This window comes from Fusarium sambucinum, chromosome II, assembly GCF_050947815.1.
Source record: "Fusarium sambucinum isolate potato_lamoka chromosome II, whole genome shotgun sequence".
In the NCBI taxonomy this organism is placed as follows: Eukaryota; Fungi; Ascomycota; class Sordariomycetes; order Hypocreales; family Nectriaceae; genus Fusarium; species Fusarium sambucinum.
The window spans coordinates 2,503,534-2,519,505 of record NC_139293.1 but is presented as its reverse complement, the minus strand read 5'-3'; the positions used below and the strand labels follow the sequence as shown (position 1 = coordinate 2,519,505).

The following is a 15,972-nucleotide window of genomic DNA, read 5'->3' as shown; positions in this document are numbered from 1 at the left end:
ATCCCCTGTCTAAGAAAGGAATGCAAAGCAACCCAACCGATGTTGATATTACAAGTCATGGGATTAGTGTTGGAAACGTTGAGATCCGGAGGGAGCAACGTCGATGGTGCCTAACTGCCCCTTTTGTCTTCGAAATAGTTTTTCTATGAAGTTTATTTGTCTTCCCAACAATGTTTGAATCAAATTTCTCTGCTCCATCGTTCCACAGCTACGTACCCCGGTGACATTATGATCCGTGAGGCGAAGGCTTTATTGAAAGTGACCTTTTTCAACCGTATCTGGGGTTGGTGGGTACAACACAAACATAGACTTATATCATTCATATGAGTCAATATGACTAAAGTTTGCTGGATGTGGTTTTGACGCAAACCCTTTTTCCCGTGAATATGATTATATACTGCACAAGACTCCCACTACCACAAAAACCTTTCTTTGTTGCTTCTCAATTCACAAAAAAACGCGGTAGTGGTCGTGAGGGGTCGCTTGTTCGGATGCATGTAGAAAACCTTTGTTCCTTCCCATTCACACAAGAATGAGTACGTTTAACGAACAAAAAATGCTTCACTGGAACACGATGGTTTGGCCTATATATACCTCCCTCCATCCTTTCCCATCTCTTTCTCTCTCCCAACAAACATCTGCCTGCGTATTTTGATCAACGCAAACAGCAACTCGTTCCCACAAAGAATCTACACAACCTGCTATCCTATCCTATCCTATCATGCCTTTCCGTGCTCGCAGCCGCCAACGGGTCCAGGACTCCGAGCGTCAGGTTTATGAATACCAGATAAATACTACTCTCGTCTACAATCTTGATCGACTACGCGACGGTCTTGAGATGAACTGCGGTCGTAACAATTTCACTGTATACGGAGACATCATGCAGCTTACCATTCGAGTTCACGCATACCAGGCTAAGAATCTGGTCGCGCAACTTCAGAGTGAAGGCGCTCTACGTCGCGAGGCAACAGAAGGGCTTCCCAAAGTTCTTAGAGAGAATATCATGGCCAACGGCTGGTACCAGATACAGCCTCATGATCGAGAGTAAGCGAAAAGCCCCGAATTGCGGTATGTCCTTTGTGATTGTCAATTTCTTAGCGACATATTTCGTTCCGAGGTGAGAGAGCTTCCCTCGTTGGATGCTTGACGTGAGTATGTCCTAACCATCGCAAGCTGCAGGCCGATTTGGCTGGAAGAGTCAAGGCCAGGGTGCAAGTAGACAATAGTCGCCCCCGGAGGTGAACAATCTCAGATAGTATAATTGACAATTGTTCTACTATTCGATAGTTCCCCAAATGCATGCCACGTTGTAATGTAAAGTGAAGTGAAACTTTTGATTCGAGGTGCTGTAACACAATGTTGTTTGTGACAGGATGCCTGCAGCAAGAGTAATGCCTAGCAGTGAGATAGAAGAATGGCCTATTATAGCATATGCCCTCGAATGGACTTCATTCCTTTGAGTGGATTGGTGCATTCTATCAAACTCTCTTCATATACACCAATTGGAGATAACCTGTCACTCCACGGTCCTATAGTTTAGTGGTAATGACGTCGGATTTTGACTTGCATCAGAAACCTTCCGAAGACCCCGGTTCGAACCCGGGTAGGACCTCACTTTTTGCGCTCCACTCTATAAATCCCTTTCTCGTCGCCATTCATTCTTAGGCTTCTATCTTGATATCCTAAAGCACTACAGGTCCTATAGTCTAGTGGTTAGGACGTTGGATTTTGATGACGCATCGAAACTACTTCCGAAGTCCCCGGTTCGAACCCGGGTAGGACCTCTCCTTTTTGGCTCTGTCCAAGCTTGTCCACATGATTCATTGTTCTCTTTCTCCGAGGTGAAACTTTAACGGTGTCGTGTTTGCCTTTTTGGCAGTGCAAAGTTGATCCCCTGTGAAAACTGGAAACAGTTACTACGTACGCTCTTTCGATCTAGATACGCAACATCGGATCAATTATAATCTACATCATGCATTTGACTGTCACAGTCTACCATTTGAGCCTGTACATATGACAAAGTTTAGTGGAATTCCACATTAAATTGTATTACAATTACAAGTATATACCAATCCTACATCCAAGCTAAATCGCCTTCAAATCCCTCTGTACGTATCACATAAGCTTAAAAGGGTACCGGGACATTACGTTCAAGATACCCAAGCCACTTAGGCAGACGACGCTTCGATGAAGCATCAGCGCTGTGTTGCAGGTCTTCAATGGCACTGGCCCACTTGATAAGCTCGGCTTCGGCCCAAGCAGTTTGCATGATGCCCAGGCCAAAAGGCATGCCGGATTCCTTTGAGTAGCCGCCAGGGATTGTGATGACCGGGTAACCAGCCTGGGCGGCAATCTGAGGGGCTTGAGCGACTTGAGGAGGTACGAGAAGACCAGAGAGCTTTTTGCCCTTGTATGAAAGGGCGTCGTTGATACCCTTGCGGGTCGACGATTGACAGAATTCGAGGGCCTGCCAGTAAGTTTCGTCTCTTTCCCCATTGGTTTCGAGCGAGGCAAGGAAGCCATCTTGGCCGGACGCAAAGGCAGGATGGCCTTTGCCGTCCTCATAGGGGTACCCACCCTCAGTTCCATCGTACTTCTTGTTGAACCTAATGACTGTTAGAGTTGTTGCTCAGTAGGTAATGAAGGGAAGAGTCACTTACTCAACAATGTCCTCTAGGTTCCGGATGTTGGTGTTTGTGACCTCGCTCAGGTAGGTTTTAATGTTGCGGTAAAAGTCAACCTTGATGTAGGTATACTCCGACTCATTAGGGAATCCTCGCGTGGTACCGTAATCCCAGTTCCAACCATCAGGGCTGACAATGGTCTCGTAATTGGTAATCTCGGTGCCATTGATGATAGTCGCACCAGCAGATTTGATCAAGTCAATAAGCCCCAGAAGCTGAGACTGCATGTCCTCATCGGCATGAACCCAGAAGCTCTTCCAAGGAAGACCAAAGGTAGCCCCTTTGAGGGCCTTCTTTTTGGACAGATACTGCGCATAGCCACCCTTGGGTGTTTTGTCCTTTTGCGCAGAGGTGTAGTTGTCGCGACTGTCAATACCGTAAATAGCATCGAGAACCAGGGTAGCATCCTTCACAGTACGCGCAAACGTTCCAACAGAGTCCTGGTGCTCACTCTCAGGAATGACACCAGCACGGGATGTCAGGCCAACAGTAGGCTTAATTCCCACGAGGGCATTGCGGTTTGCGGGGTTGATGACTATGCCAAGGAATGTCAGTGGGAATGTTTAAACATGGCATCTACCTGAAGCTTAACTTACCACTGCCGTCAGTTTCAGTACCAAGCGAAAAGGCAATGGCATTGGCTCCAACACCGACAGCGCTGCCTGTAGAACTGCCACCAGGATTGATGGTAAAGTTGTAGGCGCTGCGAACCTGGCCACCACGGGCAGAGTAGCCTTCTGAGTAGTCATTGCTGCGCATGTCGGCCCATTCGCTCAGGGCAGCCTTGCCGAAGAGTACGGCGCCTGCGTCGCGAAGCTTCTTGACGACGTGCGCATCGCGAGGGACGATGCTTCCAAGAAGTGCCCAACTTCCTGCAGTAGTCTCGAGACTATCTTTGGTTCCGATGTTGTCTTTGACAGTGAATGGAATACCATGGAGGGGTCCTCGAACTTTGCCCTTGGCTCGCTCGGCGTCGCGCTCAGCAGCAATTGCAAAAGCATCCGGATTGATCTGCATGATGGAGCTGTACGATGATTAGCTTTAGTAGCAAAGTGTATCTATGTTGATCACGACGCCATTCCCGAATTGAGACTTATTCATCGCGAACTCACTTGATGTACTCCTCAGTCTGGTATGTCCGGATGAGGTAGCATGTGACGAGCTGAACAGAGGTAAGCTTCCCAGCTTTCATGGCGTTCTGCATCTCTGTGGAGGTCGCCTCTTCAAGCTTGAATCCATTGCAATCTGCCATGGGGAAGAGATCAGAGGATCCAGCATTCTTCTCGAGCGGCAGCAGGTTGGCATTGTATGAGAAGAGAGGTTCGTTCTGTTGGTTTGGTTTGGCATTTGTACCATGATTGACAATGAGGCCAGCGGCCAAAGACAAGCTGAGGAGCTTCATGACGACGACAGTAATGAAGATGCAGTGAAGTCGAGGAAGCAAAGCAGAAAAGGGAGGATGCAGGCTATTATTATGTTTATTCCCTAGAGACGCAGCTATCCTTAGCTGGAAGGAAGCTACAGGGGTTTATCTCCGCTGGAGGCGCACCTTTCTTGGGGCGGAAAAGGCGGCGTTCTTCAGTAGCTGAAGTCCATATGGGAGAGCGGGCCGAGAGGCTATTTTGGACGCTAAATAAATGACATTACTGCATCAAATGTCATGTCACTAAGTAATCTTGACAAAGGAAAACATGGGTTGAAGAATTCCATGTCCTGGTTGATCCTCGACAGAAGCCCCGAAAGGGTTGGGCATTTAGTGAGTTAGGGCGGGTCTGCTCCCTGTAAACTTAGTGGATGTAAACAGTTTAGGGATTTACGGTAGGCCTAAACTCGATCGAGGCATTGCTTGACGGCCAAAGTATGATGACCTGATGGTCGCATTCTGTTTGAGATATCGATGAGAACTTGCAGATGAGATTCTCAGATTCACAAGCGTATGTAGACTATTGAATGAAAGATAATCAACCTTTTCTGAAGACAATTGCTGGTGGCTGGTATGACAGACAGATCTCATGCAACCATCAGCGCCACGAAGTATAAAACATCATCATTCACAACGTGCCAGAACCTCATAAATGGAACGGAACAAAAGCAATTTAAGGACTTGAAATTATTAAATGTTACACATTTGGTATAATTTAAAAAGATAGTATTTAGTATCTGATTCTAAAAGGGAATGTAAGAACTGCGAATAAGTGACAAGATGTACAGGACCTAAGTACTTCTCGTACAACCACAATTAGGTCTCATTTCCATGCTCTTTCTGCATCACTCGAACTATTCGCATCTTGTGTATCCTCCTTTAATCTGAAGTCCACCTGTACCAAAATTCCATCTGCGCTACTCTCGCTCCTGGTATCTGCTGCTGTATTACTCATTCGATGTACATTGGTTCCCTCAGCTGAAGTGTCGCGACTCGTAAGAACGTCGTGCTGGGGTCGGAAATTGAGTGATCGCAGCGCTGTGCCTCCCTTGGAACTCTGCAGCTTTGCCGATTTCGATTTGCCCGTGCTGTCGCCCTCGGTGATGTCTCGCCGCAAGACAAACTTGTCAAACAGTGGCTTGAAGCCTGGCACCGAGAGGGCAATGAGCGTTGCACCAATTTCACTGACTTCAATCACCAGCATGGGATTGTCTATGGAATGTTAGACAGTAGATAATCAGCAGTGTTTTTAACTTACAGGCCCATGACATGTCCATGTTCCATTGTCCTTCAATAACTAGCACCAGGCGTGCGATAGAGATGGCAATGACACTAATACACTATAAGTCTCCATCAAAATTACTCTTGGGGTAAAACTCACGAGATACCAGGCAGCAAAATGCATCCCAGCTGTATTTTTCTTTTCTTCGGCATCTCCAACACCCGAAGCATCACAATCGGGATACCGAACAACAAAAAGTCGCATATAAGCGACACTGATGAGTTGACGCTGTACACCAATCCCCATTGCAAACACGTATAATCCTCAAAGCCAGTCTGCCACTCATAAGGCCATAGTCCCGTAACAGGTGTGCAATGGAAGATGATAAGCAACAGCTGAGGGATATATCCAGCTATTAGAATGCCGAATACGACCCAGATAGCTAGTCGAAGACGATCATGGACGGCGCATAAACGATGGTAGAATGCAAGACCGGACATGCGACAGAGTAAAAGTGCGGTGGTGTATATGATGTGAGCTATAAAATCGAGGACTTCGGTGTCTTCGACAGTCGGCATGTCGAGAACATATTGGATGTAGGCAAAGTGTCGTCCGGAACCCAGCCGGATGAGTTCGATGCACAGTCCGACGAATGCAACGAAGCACATCTAAGCCGCATCATAATCGTTAGCCTTTTTGACGATGTTGCACTACTCAGTGGAGAGATCGGAGTGATCGACGTCCGCGATGGAGCCGCCAAGAAAGAAGGAAGAATAGAGACTCACCCATGATATCAACGTCAAGGCATCATCAAAGCCAAAGCGGTGCATCAAAAACGCTCGTGAAGCAAGGCGACCCAGAACAATAATACTGGTCAAAACCGTAACAAAGATAATACCCGCTATGGCCGATGCATCTCTCGTCTCGTTGAGATAATCGGCTGTGATGCCCTTGGGAACTCTGCCATCCTCAAAGGCCTTTGTAACTTTGGGGTCCGGCATGGCGAACAAACACAAAAGACCAAGAGATGGCTCTTGGATTGGGGTGAGCCTGTATACATTAGATCCAGGTATCAAAGATGCACAACACAAAATTGGTAGTGGAACATGTCCCTTATATGAAGCTGCTACCCAACGTCTCGACTAACAAGTATCCCTACTGCAGAGTGCCCTCTTTAGGCACACTTTTTCTGCTCCCATCAAACCTCGGGAAGAAAAAAGAAACGTAACCAAAAGCGGAACAGTAAAAAGCCGTTTCATTGTCTGCGTGTGTAATGCAATCGTCCTCAAGAGGTTTCTGCAACAGTAAATTAGCTATCTACCCTCCATCCACCTGCCACCCAACTTTAGCTTTCAGACTCAACCAAAATAGTCTGTCCATATCAGTTCTAGTCTAGTAGGTAGTCTCAACGTATCGGGTCACAGCGGAAAGTGTGGGATCAAGGAACCCGCGCGAGAATGACACAAATGGCGCTCAACTTGACTTTGGCAACAAGTAAAGTTTCGGAGTTGTAACCTAGATACATAGATAGCTGATTTGACCAGAAACGCTCCGATGTGTAAAGCCTGGTTGAGAATAAAGAGATAAATACAGAGAAAAAGTCCTCATCATCAATCACAATCTGATAGCGCCTTGAACTTTAATCTGTGGTGCTTGAGCCACAGCCATGGGACGATTTGTCCGACTTGCAGGGATCTCGCTCCCCTGGAAGCACATCAAACACCAACAAGCAACAGACAGAACGGTTAACTGTGCCGCCGCTAGCCCGTTCATTCCCATCACATATTCTCCTTGGTTGATCTGGGGGTGGTAAATTACTTCCGCCTTCCGTAGTTCTGTTGGTTTGCTGGAATGGTCCCTGACATATTATTGGCGTGCGCCAAGGAACATTCGCAGCCCCTTCTGGACCAACATGTCCTGATTAGACTAATTCGCTTGAAAGAAACACGCAAGACAAAAAGCCACTCATTCCTTTGTGTGCTGGTGGCTGCTCCCTTGCTGCACAAATGTCAAAACTACGTTTTGATCTGCGCCAAGACGATGCCGAATTGGCTTGTTTAGTCTCCCGCTTTTAGTCACCGGCATTTTTTATAGGTAGCGTACAGCCGTTGAAAGTTTTTACCTCCAGTTGTGGTTTTAAACTCTCCTTGTTGTACATCAATAGGGTCTTGTCCAAGATTAATAATCCCGATAGACCGGTCTGTAGATTCCAACAACGTCAACTCTCTTCAGGGTCTTACGTACCTCCAACTCGAGTTGCAATTCCTTCACAATCATAGGATCGCCATCCTGGATTTATGTCACCCTATCTAGTCCTAGAACCACTAGCTCGGTACTAACTTCAGCCGCAGTTTCGATTTCGTTGACAGCTTCTCTTCTTGGTCAAGTTCAACAACAGGGATTTGAGCAAGTATAGTGGATGGGACGGAACACTCGGAACTGCAGCAGACTGCATTCATGTGATTGTGGCCAATGCTTGCCAGTTTCATTTCAAAATTCTTCAGCTTCTTAAACGAGATTTTATATGACTAACGGGAAGAGTGAGATGTAAACCAATGTTCTTTTAACGTCTAGCGTGGTATCTTGAAATTTCTAGCGCCTGGACTAATTGCATTCTTGGCTGATCCTTTTGTAACGTAGCAGATTCTAAACAGCCTTACAACTAATAGTTCAACTACAGTGACTTGCTAAGATAATCTAGAAAATCTAGCCTAAAGCCCCGTGTATCACTGCTTGTCATGCGGTTAGGAACGGCCAGGCTGACATGTGAATATCCTTCCTGGTTAAGAGATACACAGGTAACAGAAAGGTTGGCCTCTCAACTATCAAGTGCAAGGTTATTTTAAGAATCCGATACAGCAGCCTGTTTTTTCGGGCAGTTGACAGGAGATATGGGCGTTCCGCTCTTAAACAAGGCCTTGATGTTCTCAAAGGCTTCCCTCTCTCCTCTCTGAAACGCCAAGTCTGTCAAACCAGCAACGTGAGGCTGAACGACTACCTTGTCACTCGTCTTGAAGTACTCTTTCAGGCCAGGCTCGTTCAGAAAAACATCCAATCCGGCCCTTGTAATCTTTCCGCTTTCTAAGGCATCGATAAGAGCTGTCTCGTCGATAATAGCTCCGCGTGCAGTGTTGACAATGAAGGCTCCGTCTTTCATGATCCCAAACTCTTTAGTCGATATCATATTCTCTGTTTCCTTCGTTAGGGGACAGTTGATAGAGACCACGTCTGACTGGCCGAGTAGCTCGTGCAGTGATGAGCAATAGGTTACCTGGTACTTTGCCTCATCATCTGCACTTAGCTGTCGGCGGTTGTAGTACTTGATCTTCATGTTGAACGCAACCGCTCGCCTAGCAAGAGATTTTCCAATGGCACCCATCCCAACGATTCCCAGTGTCATGCCCCAAGGATCCCTACTCGGCACAACAGGGCCTTGCCAGTTACCCTCTCGCAGCGAACGTTCACCACGGTATGTATCTCGGATAACAGCCAGAGTAAGGAAGAAAGCCATGTCTGCGGTGGCTTCGGCTACAGCATCAACACTGTTGCAGAGCCATATCCCTTGCTCAGTGCACCAACCGGCAGCTAAATCGTCGTAGCCGGCTGCTGACGATGCGATGATTTTACAGTGAGGGACAAGAAGTTTGAAGATCTTGTCGAATGGACGATAGGGAGGTCTGCCCATTCGAATTATGAAAGCATCTATGGGGCCATATTCTTTGAGCATGAGTGTTAATTTTTCCAGGGCTTCTTGGTGATTAGTGACATCAAGAATCTGTGAGGCATGTATCAGCATAGAAGCTAGAAGTTTGATACGCAGCGTCTTAAAAGAATTATGGAACAAGATAGTAGGTGACTAACATCATAATCAAAGTCTTTCTGGAACTCTTCGATATATTCTTCACCAATGAACTTGGGTCTTCCTAACGACACTACACGAGGTTTCCGACCCATGCTCACGTCTGTTGACATGGCCAAATAGTCGTTGGTTTGAGGCTGATATCTTGGATAGTGCAGACAAGACGTTGTGAAGACCGTTATGAATTACCGGTTGACAAGCTAAGGGATGACAGATGTAAGAGGCATTTATTGTTAGTCCCCAAATGAAGTGGAGATGCCCTCAGGACATCAGTTCTAGAGCCCGACGTCGAATATCACGTTGATAATCATGAACTTCCAAACCTACAAGATTATACTAAAAATCTACCAGAGTGCATCCATCCTTACTTACCTACTATATGTATTTTGTAGACCCTTCGAAGTTAATTTTCACTTGCTCGGTATAGAACAGGTATATAAACGGGAGTTGCCGAACTTCACTAGAATTCTGTAAGGATGTCTCAAATTGTAGCGGCACAGCGGTGGCTATGTTTATGCATAGAAACTTACATATAGTTACGGGACAAACATTGAGTGACAATCCTATTCAACGCCCCATTTCATTGAACATCTGGATATGAAGCCATGGCTAGTTCGAATACAAACTCCGTCTGGAAGGAGAACTGTTAGGTTTGCAAAAATAACTCTGATAACTGCTTGAGCCATCGTGTTGAAGAGACTGGCGAAGATGCAAGCGAGTCATTAATGGCTGAGCGGCACCAGAAGACATGAGACTGGCTGTACTCTAGACATCGCAACAGGGTTACCAGGGTCTGGTTATCTGGCGGCTTCCGGTTGCTCTTTGTCTATTTTTAGTTTCAAGATTGTCCAAAAATGATCTGTCATGCAAAGGTCCAGGGCGCGTCGATGCAGCCAAGACCGGGCCGTTGCGTAGGAACTAGTTATGTAAAGTTCCGATAGCCTTCGAGGCAGGGAAGTACAGAAACAGAGGCCTATACAGCGTCTATTTGTATCGGCGAGCTAAGTAATCAGAATCGATGATTTGTCTATTGTATTCTGAAGACATCTATGGCGATAAAAAGAATGCCTGGTCTATTTCCAGCTCCATTCGACGATGACGGCATCCACGGACAAATATACACTGTTCAGTCGTCTTTACCAAGCTGTATTCTAACATCACTACTCACTTCTTCTCATAAGGATCCTTGAAGAAAATAATCTGCACGGTAATGTCATCTCTCACATTTCGGCTCATGGGCGCATAAGTTGTCATCGCTCCAAGAAACAGGCCCCGTCTCGACCCTCCAAATGCGTTCTTCACCAAGCACACGGCCGCATTATCGAGATCTTCAATTACGTGATGCTCCGGCGTGGCCTGCCATCCATCTTCCAGCTTGCCCTCGAACTTGGTCTCCTTGAACGGCTCAGGCTTGCCGCTTTTCTTGGCGGTTAGCCAGCGCGAGATGCATGTCACGGCGTCCTCGTTGCTGATCATGTCCCAAAGACCGTCGGAGCCTAGGATGACAAAGTCTTCTGTTTGGATCTTTCGAGTGGTGACTTCTGGACGGGCTGTCAGGTACGGAGGTGTGGTATAGTTGGGCCGGGGTGGGGTGCCGTAGTAATCGTCCTGGACTTTGCGAATAACATCTACTGGCCATTTCAGTCGATGGTCGCCAAATGCTCTTGTAACAGCAAGTCCAAAAAGTCGGCCAGAGTTAAGGTTGAGCATGCTGTGAAGCTGACCGGGGTGTTCCTTATCAAGTCTCTCTACTTCAAGCTCGTTGAAGCCGGTCTGATCGATGCTCAGAATGTCTGTCTCGTACTTGTTCGTTTTGTTAGACCATGCACCACGAACTGCTCGCGAGTCGCCTGCTACAGCGGTGCGTAGTGTAGACGTGGCGGGCTCGTAAAGAGTGAGAAGCGCGCAGGACCCAGCAATGGCGGGTGCGACGGCCGAAATGACAGATGCAGTGCCTTGGTCCTGGCCCGATTCAACAGCTTTGAGGGCTGTGTCAAAGATGCGATCGTCGAGACGAACAAAGGCCTTTTCTATGGTACCGTTGACTGATTCGGTAGAACTGGTAGATGTGAGGCTTGACAGAGCGCCTGATACGTACGGAACGAGAGCGTTCCTCAACACTTGGGAAGTCGCCCATCCACTCGGGTGGTGTTAGCATGTCTCGCACAACTCCAGCGGGCTCACTCACGCATGTCCATCGTAAACACCAGCGTACAAAGTCGTCGCTCCCCCAACACCTTTGGCAATTTTAAGGTCCCAGTCATCCTCAATGGGATTATTGCTTCCCAGACGCGCAAAGTCTACGCGTCCCTTGACTCCTGCATGCCCCTCAAAGACAAAGGTATGGGCGTCCTCGCGCAGTTTAGCGTTGGCATCCTCGATAATGATGGACTTGACAGGCGAGTTGACAGGGATCTGTTCTTCTGTGAGGTAATCGCTCAAGCAAGGAACCTCGTTATTTGAGGCCTTCGCGGTAGTACTCTTGCCGCTGAAGATGTAAGCTCCAGAGCCAGCACCGAGGATGGCAGCTGCTGACCACAAGTATTTCGCGTTGCCAGACGTCGACGTTGACGTCTGCGTGGATGAGAAGCGCACATTAAATGGGACTCGCTTGAGTGCCGAACTTGGAGCTCTCAAACTCCTGGTGGTTACGCGAAACATGATTTCTTGTGCTGCTGTTGATTGTAGATGCTACAAACGATCAATAACTTTGAATAAGACAGGTGGCATGACCATGTGGCTCCTACCTTGACAATAGAGCCTCGAGGCTATTGATGAATGTCCCTTTCACTTGAAGCTTTCGGACTCGGGCAGGGAGTTGGGAAAGGGAAGAAAGAGCTGGATCAAACAGGGCAGGAAGAAACCTGAATTGTTTAATATCCGGGATCTATGATGCGATGTCGATAACAGGCTGTCTAAGGGCTTCTGTAGCAGCGGTATCGATGGTGAGCTTACCCTGAAGCGTATGGTGGATTTTCCATCAACATAGCGGGATATCTCAGTCACGACATTTGAGTATCGACACAACAGCAAGTCTCTCGCAGGTTGTAAAGTTTTGGGAACAATATAGTCTGTGTAGTTTCAATCATATAGAGATTAGGTAGGTAGGTATGTTTTGAGTTCTCGTGATGCGATTCTATCCTGACTTCAACGGTACTATACTTGTCACCTTATAAAGTGATTATGTGCAATTTGCAACGATGAAAACTTGACTAAGAACCGTAAATGTACCAAGGTATTCATTGCCCAATTCCAGATGTCACAGTACATACAACGCCAAACTAAAGCATGCAATCCTCAACCATCTAGTTAAATGCTTCCCACTCAGCTGTTGGCAATCTCCTCCTCCTCATCTTCCCACTCTCCATCCTCCTCCATCTTTTCATTGACCTTGAACTCGGCGTCACCAGCGAGCCCCTCGCTGTCAAACTCATCAACGTCCATATCACTATCATACTCAAACTCGTCCTCATCGTCCTCATCATCCTTGCCCTTGTTGCCATCATTGGCCTTGGCGGCCTTCTTGCGCTCAACGTTGGCTTGTTGCTCCTTCTTTCGCGCCTCCTTTTCTTGTCGGCGCTGCTCCCATCGCTTCTCGAGCTCCTTGATCTCATCCTTGTTCTTGTGGATGTACTCGTGCCACATGACCTTGCCGGATGCAAGACCCTCCTCAACCTTGGTTAAGCGGAGGCGCATTCGGGGACCAAGCTCGACAAGCTTGACAGCGCGACGTTCAACGTTCTCCTCTTCCGCTTCGGGCTCGGCTTCAGTCTGGGCTGCTGCTTGTCTAGCCTTGGCAGATAGAACCTTTCGGGTTGTGGAGTCCAAGATCTCAACCTCGGCGTCTGTATCCATCTCACTACCGCTAGTTACATCTGTCATATAACCATCGCCGTTTGCGCCTCCGATCAGGAAATCTGCGACATCCTCGAGCTTGCCCAAGTTGGGCATCTTGCCCTTTCGGCTGGTTTTTGTGGTAACAAATTGCTCGGCAGCGTTCAATCTCCTTAGAGGCTTGGAAACGGTGGTTGACTTTGTTGTGATAGCATAATGTCTAAAGTTGATGATGAAAGTGCCATCGTCTTCCTCCGACTGCTCGCGGTTCAACAATAGGACTCGTCGAATCGACTTAAGGGGTGTAGCTTGAGGGTTGATGGGAGGGAATAGGGACTGGAAGACCGTTGTAGCAAGGGACTCGAGATGTCTGGGAACTTTTGACTTGTTGTCTGAGTCTGGGCGGGTAAAGTTGTTCATGACCAACTACGAACGGTTAGCAGGATAAACTAGGAGCGATTGAAGAGTCTTCTTACCAGAGGGGGAGTGACAAACTCCTTGCCGCCACCCTTGGGGTGCTTCTGGGCTCGCTGAACATCCTTACATAGCGAGTACTTTTCCACGCGAAAGTTCAGAGTAGGTCCTCGAGGCGTCAAAGCCATTCGCAGGTTGGTGTTTCCGCTCTCTGATCTCGAAAACAGCATCAAATGAGTGACACCCAAAGGACCACACATGGCAGCGTAATCCTTTAGTCTGTTTCCACGTCTCTCCTTTAATCGACTCGCGGTACCAGGCTCCATGACCTTTCGCACGTCGGCCGCAAGCTGGCTAACGCTGGAACCAACTTCGCCAGCGCCGATTCGAATAACCATGCTCTTGGGGTCCTTTGCGGAAGCATGTCCGGCAGAGTCCACATCTGGATTGCTGGCACCCAGATGGGTTCTCTTCTTTGTTCGTTTGCGTGCCATTGTTGTGATTTTTTGTTGTTGAATGTATCTTTAAAACTTGCTTGAATCTGGCTGTCGCAAATCCCAATGGATAGCAGAAAGAAAAAAAGTTCGGCGGGGCCACGATAAGACTAGCGCACGTGCGATAAGAAGGTCTCCACTAAAATATTTTGAAGTCTTGGGGCAAGTTCATCTTTCCATGAGTTAGAGTTTCGTCTTTACACAAATTGCCCACCATGAACAGCGCAAAGAGAAGAAAGGTTGCGCAAGATGCGCCCAAAAAGACCAGGCCGGTGGCCGAGGAAAAGCCTGCCCGAGCTGAGCCCAAGCCTTCCAAAGACGAGGAATCTGTAGAGGAATCTGAAGAAGAATCTGCGACTCTAGAGGAGCCTTCGGCTGAGGAGACGGTTGTTGATGCTCCCAAGAAGACCTTTAAAGATCTGGTATGACTCATCGACTTTTGTTCAAGTCTAGATATCTAACAATTACCAGGGAGTCAACGATGCTCTCTGCGAAGCCTGCGAGAAGCTCAATTACAAGCACCCCACGCCCATTCAAGAAAAATCCATTCCCGTTGCCCTCGAGGGCCGCGACATTATCGGTCTCGCCGAAACAGGTAGTGGAAAGACGGCTGCCTTTGCTCTGCCTGTTCTCCAAGCCCTTCTCGACAAGCCTCAGCCTCTTTTCGGTCTCGTCCTCGCCCCGACTCGTGAATTGGCAACCCAGATTGGACAAGCCTTCGAGGCCCTCGGTTCGCTTATCTCGCTACGATGCGCTGTGATTGTCGGAGGTCTGGATATGGTTCCTCAGTCCATTGCACTTGGAAAGAAGCCTCACATCATTGTTGCGACACCTGGTCGTCTCGTGGATCACCTTGAGAAGACCAAGGGCTTTTCTCTGCGAACACTCAAGTACCTGATCATGGACGAGGCTGATCGTCTTCTCGACATGGACTTCGGACCCAGCATTGACAAGATCCTCAAGTTCGTTCCCCGAGAGCGACGCACATACCTTTTCTCTGCAACAATCAGTTCCAAGATTGAAAGCTTGCAGCGTGCCAGTTTGAGGGATCCTGTCAAGGTGAGCATCAGCTCCAACAAGTACCAGACCGTCTCGACTCTGTTGCAGCATTACCTTTTCATCCCTCATCTCCAGAAGGATGTCCATCTTATCTACCTGATCAACGAGCATGCCGGACAGTCTACAATCGTCTTCACACGAACAGTTTGGGAGACTCAGCGTATCTCTATCCTACTGCGAACGCTTGGTTTCGGTGCTATTCCACTCCACGGTCAACTTTCTCAGTCATCCCGTCTAGGAGCTCTCAACAAGTTCCGTTCCGGTACACGAGACATCCTTGTCGCCACTGATGTCGCCGCCCGTGGTCTGGATATTCCTTCAGTCGATGTTGTCCTCAACTACGATTTGCCGCAAGACTCCAAGACGTACGTCCACAGAGTCGGACGAACTGCTCGTGCTGGTAAGTCCGGTGTTGCCATTAGCTTGGTAACCCAGTACGATCTCGAGATCTACCTTCGAATTGAGGCCGCTCTCGGCAAGAAGCTTGTGGAGTACCCAGCAGAGAAGGAGGAGGTTATGGCTTTCCAGTCCCGAGTCGAGGAGGCTCAGCGACATTCCAGAGTTGAGATGAAGTCGTTTACCGAGGAGAGGGGTAAGAAGGGCAGCACACTGAAAGGCGGCCGCGGCAAGAAGGGTGGCAAGAGAGGCAGAGACGACATGGACAAGGAGGAGGGCTAAGTCTCTAGCTCACTGTTCTGGAGTTGCGGCGGTTTGGCGTTGTTCAGGTTGGGGTAAAATTGTCAATTTTCAAGGATTCTTTATAGGTTGTTTCAGTGATTGAAGTGTACAAACGGCGGTGTTTGCTAGCTGCGATCACCATTAGTACATATTGGCTAGACGAAAAGTACGTCGATGAACCATGCTCCAATTACTTAGATAGTGACTTATCTAGGTAGTCGGCTAGTTTCTCACTGTTTTAATGACCAAGACGTTATTTCGTATTTCCTTGTTTCAAACAACTTTCATTATCAACTTATTCATCA

General features: G+C 47.8%; 7 protein-coding genes across 7 annotated transcripts; 2 read left to right on the top strand and 5 right to left on the bottom strand.

Annotated features, from left to right (window-relative positions):
- Positions 1–721: 721 nt before the first annotated feature.
- Positions 722–1,048, top strand: FSST1_007626 (uncharacterized protein; the record flags this gene model as incomplete). The annotated part of the gene is made up of 1 exon (XM_083224428.1): positions 722–1,048. The coding sequence occupies one exon, from the start codon at positions 722–724 to the stop codon at positions 1,046–1,048; it is 327 nt and encodes a 108-aa protein (XP_083083587.1).
- A 1,077-nt stretch (positions 1,049–2,125) lies between these two features.
- On the bottom strand, positions 2,126–4,086 carry FSST1_007625 (amidase signature domain-containing protein; the record flags this gene model as incomplete). The annotated part of the gene is made up of 4 exons (XM_083224427.1): positions 2,126–2,606; positions 2,661–3,219; positions 3,281–3,708; positions 3,797–4,086. 4 exons carry the CDS (start codon positions 4,084–4,086, stop codon positions 2,126–2,128), a joined length of 1,758 nt encoding a protein of 585 aa, XP_083083586.1.
- An 844-nt stretch (positions 4,087–4,930) lies between these two features.
- On the bottom strand, positions 4,931–6,330 carry FSST1_007624 (uncharacterized protein; the record flags this gene model as incomplete). Its single annotated transcript, XM_083224426.1, has 4 exons — positions 4,931–5,319; positions 5,366–5,439; positions 5,489–5,997; positions 6,115–6,330. 4 exons carry the CDS (start codon positions 6,328–6,330, stop codon positions 4,931–4,933), a joined length of 1,188 nt encoding a protein of 395 aa, XP_083083585.1.
- A 1,841-nt stretch (positions 6,331–8,171) lies between these two features.
- On the bottom strand, positions 8,172–9,301 carry FSST1_007623 (D-isomer specific 2-hydroxyacid dehydrogenase; the record flags this gene model as incomplete). Its single annotated transcript, XM_083223863.1, has 2 exons — positions 8,172–9,104; positions 9,191–9,301. The coding sequence occupies 2 exons, from the start codon at positions 9,299–9,301 to the stop codon at positions 8,172–8,174; spliced, it is 1,044 nt and encodes a 347-aa protein (XP_083083584.1).
- A 1,051-nt stretch (positions 9,302–10,352) lies between these two features.
- Positions 10,353–11,849, bottom strand: FSST1_007622 (phosphatase 2C-like domain-containing protein; the record flags this gene model as incomplete). Its single annotated transcript, XM_083224424.1, has 2 exons — positions 10,353–11,328; positions 11,377–11,849. 2 exons carry the CDS (start codon positions 11,847–11,849, stop codon positions 10,353–10,355), a joined length of 1,449 nt encoding a protein of 482 aa, XP_083083583.1.
- Positions 11,850–12,512: 663 nt separating this feature from the next.
- On the bottom strand, positions 12,513–13,930 carry FSST1_007621 (Brix domain-containing protein; the record flags this gene model as incomplete). Its single annotated transcript, XM_083224423.1, has 2 exons — positions 12,513–13,448; positions 13,499–13,930. The coding sequence occupies 2 exons, from the start codon at positions 13,928–13,930 to the stop codon at positions 12,513–12,515; spliced, it is 1,368 nt and encodes a 455-aa protein (XP_083083582.1).
- Positions 13,931–14,145: 215 nt separating this feature from the next.
- FSST1_007620 (RNA-dependent ATPase RRP3) lies at positions 14,146–15,667 on the top strand (the record flags this gene model as incomplete). Its single annotated transcript, XM_083224422.1, has 2 exons — positions 14,146–14,352; positions 14,402–15,667. The coding sequence occupies 2 exons, from the start codon at positions 14,146–14,148 to the stop codon at positions 15,665–15,667; spliced, it is 1,473 nt and encodes a 490-aa protein (XP_083083581.1).
- Positions 15,668–15,972: the final 305 nt, after the last annotated feature.